This window comes from Babylonia areolata, chromosome 27, assembly GCF_041734735.1.
Source record: "Babylonia areolata isolate BAREFJ2019XMU chromosome 27, ASM4173473v1, whole genome shotgun sequence".
NCBI classification, from domain to species: Eukaryota; Metazoa; Mollusca; class Gastropoda; order Neogastropoda; family Buccinidae; genus Babylonia; species Babylonia areolata.
Genome location: NC_134902.1, coordinates 2,885,201 through 2,896,059, shown reverse-complemented (window position 1 = coordinate 2,896,059; position 10,859 = coordinate 2,885,201). Strand labels below are relative to the sequence as shown.

Sequence of the window (10,859 nt, the reverse complement as noted above, 5' to 3'; positions counted from 1 at the left end):
CCAACACTCAGTTTGAGGACAACTTGAGACTGAAGACATTGCTGCACAGCCGCTCAGACTGCGTCTCATTTAGAATCTGAAATAAAATGACAAGTTCTGCTGGTCGGCAGATTACCGCTAGACATTCTTACGAAGTTCATGTTCTCGTTTACCATAGTATGCGGCGGCAGTTTCCCGTCACTGACTCGAATGAATGCTCGGCGCCGGGCTCAATATAATTATAATTACGGGAAACCAGATGTCACGTTCTCCACTACTCCTTCAGTGGAACCGGCTGAGTCAACTGACTCATAACTAGAAGAGTTAGTGACTAAAACAAGAAAAAAAACCCAATCAAACAAACAAACAAAAAAGAACGAGAACTTTTTTCTCTATCTGAATGTCTCAGTCGTTACGTTTATGTACTTGCACATAACTTCAAGACTGAAATACTGAAGACAGTTCACTGACTAGATGCTTTGTGCCATATTGTTGTAGAGCATATGGATCCGGCAGTCAGTTCACTTTGATTTCTCCTACAAACTGAAACCGAATATGTTGCCAGCTTTTAATGCCAAAAGCTTACATCGAACTTCAAAGTTGGGCCGGTTACGTCGTCACAAACTGTCGTCTGTCCGTTCACAGCTTTTAATGCCAAAAGCTTACATCGAACTTCAAAGTTGGGCTGGTTACGTCGTCACAAACTGTCGTCTGTCCGTTCACAGCTAGTTGTCCTGAGGCAATTCTGACTGGACTACTCAGTCAAGTTGTGGGACAGCACTGACGAAGTGCAATAGGAGCCTGTATACAAACGGTGACACCAGAGCACCGAAACAGTTCATGAGTCGGTTTCATTGTAAATCACCGGTTAATACCCGATAAATGTGGGGATTCGCCGTTCGGGTTCCGCACAACTTTAGCCGGAATGATGGGGTCATCAGAGGTCACGGAGGGGAAATAACCAGGTCACGTTAAGTTCCGTGTGGTCGCCGGCAACAACCTAGCGCTGTCAAATGCATGTGTTGCCCAAAGCTTTGGGACATGCCCCAGAATGACCAAGTGCTATATTAGGTGCATTAACATTATCATTGTAAATATTGTTGTCGTTATCGTTATTCATTTATTGTTATTCAGTATTCGATGACTAAAATGTGCTCTGGCAACAACCCGAACTTTGACTGGAACGTGGCATGTACTGATAAAGATCTGAGCACAGCAGGCCGCGGTTTCAATTATTTTAGATAATGAGATGTCAGAAACTTCCATTTAAGAAAATGCAACATTCCCTTCAACTTTCACACATGTTGACGTTAAGTGGCCGGGGGTAAAATATAAAGCCCTCACTCTCTACACACTGTGCTTCAGTGTAAACAAAGCACTGCTATTATTTTAATATAAAAGTGGGATGCGATTTTTAGTCGAAGCTTTGAGTGCCTTTCTTCGCATCCATAAAGATTCAAAACGAATTCTACTGATTAAAGGAATAAAGCCTGATTCTGTTTGGTTTCATTAAAAAATACGACAGAAACCGTGCACGGGAAAAGTCAGCCCTGGACGGTTGTCCTCAGTAGAACCCGTGACCTCAAATTGACGTCACTTCCTTCTGATTTCTTGCGCATGCTAATTCGCGCATCTATGAAGAGACCAATCTCCATCCAAAATATTCGCATAATTGTTGCATTTAGTCTGCATCGACAGGGCGTCTGTGGGACTTCTGCAGATTAAGGTTAGTGGATAGGTTGCTAGTCTCCTTACCGTTTTAGTGGTCACATTAAAAACGCGTCCGAAGCATGCATAGGTGTGCTTTGTTTTCTTTTTTGCTCCAGGAACATCAGCAGTCTCCCAAAGTGTGTCATTTGCCTCGTTTTAGCAGAGACAACCTTGCCGACAGAAGTATCTTGATATGAGGGAAAATGTCACGATTTTGTGACACATATTGAATGTTTACTCAAATAACGAATGGCCTTAACTGATTGTGTGACGAGGACTGAAGCGCGTACCCGGAGGTAGGCGGGGTAGTCTCCCAGCTAGAGTGCCGTCACAGTCGAATGAGCTCGATAATTTGGTCACCTGGAACTGAAAGCTCCGGCATGTGAAAGAAGAGCAGACTACAATTACAGGTCGAATGCCTGTATTTATTTCCGAAAAGGAATCACATGTATGAATCTTTGATTGATCGAGAGACCACAGATTTCCGTATCTAATAGCTAGTGACCCGTTTTTTTGTATCGTAACCATCCAAGACTCCCCAGACCGATTACACATTTGCACTGCAGCATTTACGATCCAGACAATAGTGACTAACAGTTAACACAATGGTTGTGTTGTGGTGCTGATTCACTGCCTGCTTGGCTGGGTTATGGTTTTTTTCTTGTCATTCTTGTTTTTGCGTACAACTTTCAAGGACAGACTTGACACTTGGATTGTAAAAGATGTAGTAGATCAGCATTTATTATATTTTAATAGTGTGAATCAGAAACTGATGTATAGACTGATGGAGGTAATGTTGTTGATATGATAAGTGTACAGCCATAAATTGATAAGATAAAAGTACATTCTGGAGTGTTTACATCACAGTAGTACTACCATGTGATGCTGATGCTATCTTGGTACAACTGTCTGTTGTATAATTTGTGTTGTTTGTATATTTATCCTTGTCAGTGATGTTAGGTTTTCATTTGTGTGTTCTTGTCCCATCAGAAACATTGCACAATCTTCTGTAACTTTGCTCTCTTAGTGTTACAAGCTAAAATGTGAGAAATCTGAGTAAGCTGTGACTCATCTTACTATTCTTAGTATGACCATGACAAATTTGTAAGAGTTAAAATACACTTTTGAAATATATATAAAGTTGGAAATATGCAACACTATATAATTTATATAACAGCTGATTTCTTTATTCTCTGTATTATGTTGTTATAGTTTATTAATACATTTAATTTCAATGTAAAAGTACGATATTATTGTGTATTATTGTTATTTTAATAAGGAGCAGTTTTTTCTTTTCTTTTTTTTTTCTTTTTTTTTCCAGTTTTTTTTTTTTCATTCTGGCTTTGTCAGTAACCAGGGCTATAATTTGTAGTGTTCAGTATTTTGACAGAAATTGAATATATAGCGTATCAAACTAATCCAAGCTATAAAAAGCAATGATTTTATTATTAGATAATAGGACTACTATGTTAACAATAGATGACTGAAGTGCATGTTTCAGAAAATAGAAAAAGAGTCGCATTCAACATATTTATTGAGATAGGGGACATAAGGCATTGTTGAAAAAACCCCAGCCAAACAGCCTGCCATTTAAAATTTATATAGATACTGGTAGATACGACAAAATGAAAAAAGTAAACTCCATCACCCATTTTTGATGCCCATCCCTATGCATATTTATCAGTTTTTTTTAATAGTTTATTTTATTTTACGTGTGTGTGTGTGTGAATGGCTCTATGCATGGAAGCATACAAGTCTGTACATATGAATGTGTGTAAAACTATTTTTAGAAAAGAAAAGGCAAGACTTAAAGCATGTCAGATGTTGCTCTTTTTTCTTTTCTTTTTTTTTTTTTTTATCTGGGATCGGTACATCACACACACACCCTTCCTCACCCCACACCCCTTTTTCCCTACATATGTACACATACATTTTTGAACAGTGTCTTTACTTTGCCCAGCCTATGTGTATATTTGCGTTTAACACACACAGTGTTGCACATGCACGCATATTTGTGGATGAGTGTTGTACTTCAAAAACGGGACAAGTCCCTCTCCATGTCAGATTCTTACCATGTGCTATCTGGGATCAGTAAATCAAATTGTAACTTCCTGTTTCTGTTATTGAGTGTGTTTGGTAAACGTTTAACACAGGCATTTTCTAGGCGATTGTAAGTGGTGTAGTTACAGTAAACATGATTGAATGGTAGATATGAATAAGATCTTTGAAGTCAGTCCCTTTGTGGTGATGTGGAAAGCAAGCTCAAAGGTTAAGGTCTTTGTTTTGTTTTTTCAAAATAAAGCTTCAAAGGGTTAATATTTATATGGAATTTTTTTTAAAATTATTATCAAACTTGATACAGTGATCAATCCTGGTGACATTTCCAGCATTCTCCCTTTTGAAATTCATCAAAGGTCAAGATCACAGTGTGTCATATGACCATGATAGGAAAATCTTCTAGGTGAAAAAGAAAGGAGGTCTTCTATAAAATTTTCGTCAAATTTGGTAATTTGAAAAAAGTGGGAATCAGACTTGAGTTTTGAAGATACTGTTATTTTTGTGTGCATTTTGACAGATAAACTTATTTTCACAGGCTCTCAGCCACACACAGACTGCTACACAGAGACTGACACACACACATGCATGTTTTACATGTATACATGTATACACACAAGCATGCAAAGTCTGTTGAGGTTTTTAAATCCATGACTTTATGGAGAAATGAAGATAGTTATATTGAGGGCATAACAGGGCTGAAAAGAATACTTGTATAATAATAATAAATAATACTACATTGTATCAACAGCAGCTTAATATATGATGGATTTTTATCAAACAGTGACAAAGCATTCAGCAAAGGCCAGCACTGAGTGATGTGGAAAATTGTTGAGGCCCAGAATAGTGCCTGTGTCAGATTGGCAAAGTTGTTCCATGTACATAATGTTAATATAAAGAAAAACACACACACAAAGAAAAACATTGGCATCAACTTGATTTTATTGTTTTGGCCATAATGTACAGATGTTTTTCGTCTTCTGCTTGGCAGTGTTGTTCTGGACTTAATGTGTGTGGTCTGGCAAACTGGTGTAAATTGCAAGAGGGTAGTGTTACACAACTGACAGTGGTCAAGAGGTCAACTGACCTGTGAGGTCAGTCATGCAGTGAGGGGACCTTTTGGGCAAGTGTGTCAAAATTGGTGCTGTTTGTTTTTGTTGTGTTTTTTTTAACTCCTTGACTACTGAACCATGGTGACACGAAACCAGTGTGGTTTGAGTTTGAAGTGCAGTTGATTACTTTCTGTGGACTTTTCTGTGGTGTCATTGATTTTGCTGATCAGAAGTAATGCTATCCCAGGAGGAGGAAGATGAGACAGGGAATGGTGGCTGTCATCCTGATCTGTAAGCTCTGCCTTACCTCAGTGATTTGACAGGCCTTCACTGAAATACTGATCTGTAAGCTCTGCCTTACTTCAGTGATTTGACAGGCCTTCACTGAAATACTGATCTGTAAGCTCTGCCTTACTTCAGTGATTTGACAGGCCTTCACTAAGATACTGAGCTGTAAGCTCTGCCCAACCTCAGTGAGTTGACTGCACTTCGCTGACATCCTGAACTGTAAAGTGTAAGCTCTGCCTTTCTTCAGTTAGTTGACAGCGTTCCACTGACATCCTGAACTGTAAGCTCTGCCTTACCTCAGTGATTTGACAGGCCTTCACTGAAATACTGAGCTGCAAGCTCTGCCCTACCTCAGTGAGTTGACTGCACTTCGCTGACATCCTGAACTGTAAAGTGTAAGCTCTGCCTTTCTTCAGTTAGTTGACAGCGTTCCACTGACATCCTGAACTGTAAGCTCTGCCTTACCTCAGTGATTTGACAGGCCTTCACTGAAATACTGAGCTGCAAGCTCTGCCCTACCTCAGTGAGTTGACTGCACTTCGCTGACATCCTGAACTGTAAAGTGTAAGCTCTGCCTTTCTTCAGTTAGTTGACAGCGTTCCACTGACATCCTGAACTGTAAGCTCTGCCTTACCTCAGTGATTTGACAGGCCTTCACTGAAATACTGAGCTGCAAGCTCTGCCCTACCTCAGTGAGTTGACTGCACTTCGCTGACATCCTGAACTGTAAAGTGTAAGCTCTGCCTTTCTTCAGTTAGTTGACAGTGCTCCACTGACATCCTGAACTGTAAGCTCTGCCTTACCTCAGTGAGTTGACAGCACTTCATTGACGTACCAAAGGCTTAATTTGAAGAATTAGTAGACAGTGGTTTCTATCATGTTGTGCATTGAAAAGGTTTACTGTTTAGTCAAGATGAATACATAGTTTACGAGTTTTCAATGGAAATTTGAAGAAGAAAAAAAAAGTTTTAGATTTTGCCAGAGTCTATTTGATCATTGACAAGTATATTAAAAAACATTGAGCTAAAACTGCTGAAAAGGCCCTTGTGTTGCTGCTATAAAGGCTGTGTCTTGTTACTATTATTGTATTAAATATGATGTATTTTCTTCAGCAACTAGAAAAGAAACTACCCTGAGGCGTCTCAACAGGTCTGTGTTTTTTTTAAGCGTGTTGGGATATGCTGCTGGTCAGGCATCTATCTGCTTAGCAGATGTGGTGTAGAATATATGGATTTGTCCCAGTGCAGTGATGCCGCCATCATTAATGGGGCTGAACTGTGGTTTGAACCCCAATCCTGCCTGATGGGTGAAGAATGATGGTTTTCACGACGTCTGAACACGCATAGCACCTGCCTCCCTGACTGTTTGAAAATGAAAAGGATGGTCTGCATGTTCATTGAAGGGGTCCTGTGGATGTTCTCAAGTTATGGAACAAAGGCTTCAGAGAGAGTTGCGTTATCAATGTTAGTCTGACACTGGGATTGTTTGCTACAAGGAAGAGTTGTTTCCCTTCCCCGGTTCTTGGCTCAGAATCCGTGACTACTATGACTAGCAGACATGCCTGCCTTTGTATGTGTGTAGCAGTCCACATTTGATCATAGAAATTGCAGCGGTAGGTGACCCTATGAAGGTAGTCTGCAAAATGAGTCCTTGAGACTCCCAAGATTTTTAAATCAATCAGAAGCCCTGATCTTTCCGATTTCACAGCTACAGGCCAACATATGTATAGATCAGCCTGTACCGTAATGTTTTTCCTGCATACACATATGAAAAAAAATAATAAAAAAAGAAGAAGAAAGAAACCATCCAAAACAATGAAAACAAAGCGCTCATTTTTCAAACCTCACCTCCAAGTCAGGTCAGCATATGCTCAGATCTACTTGGACCTTAATCTTCTTTGTGCATATGCACATGCAAACAAAACAGAACGAATAACAAACAAACAGATACATGTGTTAAAAGATCCTGTCATAACCCTTGTTAGCACTCGTATGCCGATATGCGTTAATGAAACTTGAAAGGCAAACATAACCAGCATGCATTATTAGGACTGAGGACCCTCATACAAACATTTCCTCAGGGTTCAGGGGACTCTCATATGAGAAATTTACTTTAGAGGTCCCGACAAAGGGATCATATGACAGCACCATCTGTGCAGCCACCAATGGCTGCTGCTTGGTATGCAAAAGACATCTGATATACCAGATCTGGATTCTTGTTGTGCTCTTGTGACTGTTCTCCTGTGTAAATTTGTCTCGGATTTCGTTCCCATAGAGGCCCTAAATGAGTTCCAGCAGGCAACAAAAATAACAATAGTAATCATAGAAAACCTCTGTGATTGGATCTGTGGGAAAAGTACCAGACTTCCAGACAGATAGACTGTTGAGTCTTGGCAACCATTCAACAATTTATTTATGCAATTTTAATGTTGTGATGGGTTTAAGAACACACAGACACTTTGGATGGGGAGCCACTATTGTTAGTAATATTATGAATTTATTTAATGTTGGGTTGTGTGTGTGTGTGTGGGGGGGGGGGGGAGGATTATGCATTCTTTTTTCAGTCTGTTTATTTTAAACTTGGTAGTTGTTTTTGTGGCTTTCCATTAGCTAAAGTATTTTCAAGTGTTGCTCAAACTTTGGACAAATGTTGTATGCACACACACACACATGCATGCATGCACGCGCTTACGCACGCAGAGTTCAGTTTGACAGAAAAGACGGAGATGGAGTTGATAACTAGTGAAGGAGATTTCTTTGTTAATTCACGTTTACCTTTGACTAAGGCGTTGAGCTGTACTGAAGTAGTGAATGCCGTTTGCAGTACTGCTTTGAGCTTTTATTTACTGTCATCTATGACCCCTTCATTTCATATGTATATATGTGATGTGTGTGATTGGTTTTGTGTTGAGATCGTTTTAACTATTGTGATACAATTGGAAGTATTGTGATATTGGTGTCAAGTAATGTGAAATGAGATGTGCGTGATTACTGATTCGGGTATTATGATGTATAATACATATGATGAGTGTGTAATGTTTTTTTGTGTATAACTTTAATCAATGCATATTTGGTTGAATGTATGCGCAGGGTTATGTATGTATGTTTTTGTTTCAGCGTTTAAATATACATGTTTAACACATCAATTTTTACACTGTACATTGCAGTTGAGCATGTTTTAAAATGGAAAGGTGCTGTATGATTATGCCATTATGCCCTCCGGCATGTAGGGCAGTAATGAAGAACTGCCAGTTTTGCCTGATTTGGACCAGTCTCTGAATGGTGCCCCAGGTGTGCTTCAGTGTCTTGGGTTCTCCTGGACTGTTCTGTGCCTGGTGTTCTTTTGGCCTTCCTCTCTTGTGCCTACCTTCTGTGTCCAGTGAACGGCTGTCCTGAGTGATGTGATAACGCCTTGCTGTCTTTGAATGAAGTGTCCAATCCATTTCCACTGCCTTCTCAGTGATGATCTCTTGATTGCAGTGGGCAAGTATAAGCTCTTAGCTCGTTGCTCTGCTGTCAGTGTGTACATGTATAACATGTTTACTGAATAAAAGATTTGTTTAAACCAGTGGGCAAATAGTTGATTGGAGATAGTATGTGGCCAGATTTGCAGGATTCTTTGGGGGGGAGGTGGGGGGGCGGGGGGTTTTTGTGGAAGGTTGACAACTTCATCTGCTACATAAGGTTAATGCTACATAAGGTGATTTAAATTTAGATAAATGAACTCAAATTGAATGTTTTGTTTTGCAGAAGCTGCCCTTGTGGCGGGTCGACTTTCTTTCTCCTGATCTTGGGACCGAGCCGCAATGTCAACACGCAGAAGTCGGTCTCGAGACAATTCAAACTCGGAGGCGGCAGGTAGACTTGCGAACTGGCAGAATCCCCCCGACGCCTTTTCCCCCTACTCTATCGGCGGTGCTGAGTCCCCAGACGTGGAAACCATGCGTGGGGGTGACGCCAACATGGAAGACTTGGCAGCATCCCTGGACACTACCTCTCTCAAGGACGAAAAGGAAGCCAGAGCAGTGAGTAGCTGGTTTCTTTTTCTTTGTGTGTGTGTGTGTGTGTGATTTGGATGGTGAGTTTTTCATGCATGGGTTGAAGTGGTTTTGCATTATATAGTATTTGGAATTGGCATTTTTGTGATTAAAAAACAAACAAACAAAAAAAACACCCCAAAAACCAAACCCAACTTCATTTTACTTTGTTTTGGTTTAAAGACACACACTTCGGTTGGGAAGCCCCTTGACCCTGGCTGAAAATATTTCAGTATTATAGAAATTGGTCACAGCCACCCATGTAAATGCTGCTTTTTTTTTTTTCTCGTGTGTTTTTTGTTTGGTTGGTTGGTGGTGGTTGTTTTTTGTCTGTTCTGTTCCTTGTCCATTGGTGTTGGTCAGTGCGTGTTTTGGATACATCTTCTGTTTTTGTACTTTCACCAATTTCCATACAGTTAAACAAATAACATGCAGGGATTTTTTTAATGCTTTTTTTTTTTTTATGGGTCGTTATTTGACCAGTGGGAAGAAGTGGTCAGATCAAATGTCTCTCAGTTAATTTGTTGACTATCTTTTCAGTGTCTTTGTGTTTTTCTCCTATTGCTTGTTTGCTTTTTTGTTTTTTTTCTGATAATGAAAATGATATAAATGAAAAGTTGTTATTGAATTGTCTGTCTTTTGTTTCAAGCTGGATAAATATCCTGTGTTCAAGAGTGGTTGAATTCAAGATTTTTCGTATCTATCTATCTATCTATCTATCTATCTATATATATATATATATTTTTTTTTTTAGAAGAAAGAAATGCTTTGAAGTACACTAGAAAATAGTGTTTTTCGCTGGTGAGCAGGTGTTATCATAATATTTCCACCAGAATACAGAAAGCTGGATTTGTAAAGGTGGTTTCTTGGTCTGAGTGTGCAGTGCATGTGATTGTGTCTGTGTTCATTGGTTTTTAAAAGTGTCTACAGTCTTTTTTGGGCCAAGAAGTAGTGAGGGGAAATCTTTTTTGGGCCAGGAAGTAGTGAAGGGAAACAACTGGTGACGATGGTTGCAGCAGACGTGAGCTCCCACACAGGATTTCCACTCTTTCAATGCGTTCACAGTCTTGGCTCCCTCTTCCTGAACATTGCAGTGCATACTCAGTGCATTGTGAAAGTGGTGGGACACCGTTGAGTGTCATACTCAGTGCATTGTGAAAGTGGTGGGACACCGTTGAGTGTCATACTCAGTGCATTGTGAAAGTGGTGGGACACCGTTGAGTGTCATACTCAGTGCATTGTGAAAGTGGTGGGACACCGTTGAGTGTCATACTCAGTGCATTGTGAAAGTGGTGGGACACCGTTGAGTGTGTTACTCAGTGCATTGTGAAAGTGGTGGGACACCGTTGAGTGTCATACTCAGTGCATTGTGAAAGTGGTGGGACACCGTTGAGTGTCATACTCAGTGCATTGTGAAAGTGGTGGGACACCGTTGAGTGTTGGCCTAGTGGTAACACATCTGTCTAGGAACCGAGAGAATCTGAGCGAACCGGTTTGAATCCTGCCGTCGACGGGCGCAATAGCCAAGTGGTTAACGCGTTGGACTGTCAGTCTGAGGGTCCCGGGTTCGAATCACGGTGACGGCGCCTGGTGGGTGAAGGGTGGAGATTTTTACGATCTCCCAGGTCAACATATGTGCAGACCTGCTAGTGCCTGAACCCCCTTCGTGTGTATACGCTCGCAGAAGATCAAATATGCACGTTAAAGATCCTGTAATCCATGTCAGCGTTCGGTGGGTT

The 10,859-nt window shown here is 40.4% G+C and overlaps 1 protein-coding gene across 5 annotated transcripts in view; it reads left to right on the top strand.

The window, feature by feature from the left end:
• Nucleotides 1–1,596: 1,596 nt before the first annotated feature.
• The window catches only part of LOC143301581 (uncharacterized), a 63,032-nt gene continuing 53,769 nt past the window's right edge, over nucleotides 1,597–10,859 (top strand). For 3 of the 5 annotated variants that reach the window (XR_013057812.1, XR_013057811.1, XM_076615961.1), the window contains exons 1-2: nucleotides 1,597–1,705; nucleotides 8,834–9,108. Coding sequence is in view for 3 of the 5 variants with exons in the window: in XM_076615961.1 (XP_076472076.1) it covers nucleotides 8,890–9,108 (219 nt within the window). In the remaining 2 variants the exon portion in view is untranslated. Of the gene's footprint in view, nucleotides 1,706–1,854; nucleotides 2,138–8,833; nucleotides 9,109–10,859 lie in introns of those variants that run through there. The other 2 variants (XM_076615963.1, XM_076615962.1) reach the window with 2 other exon arrangements.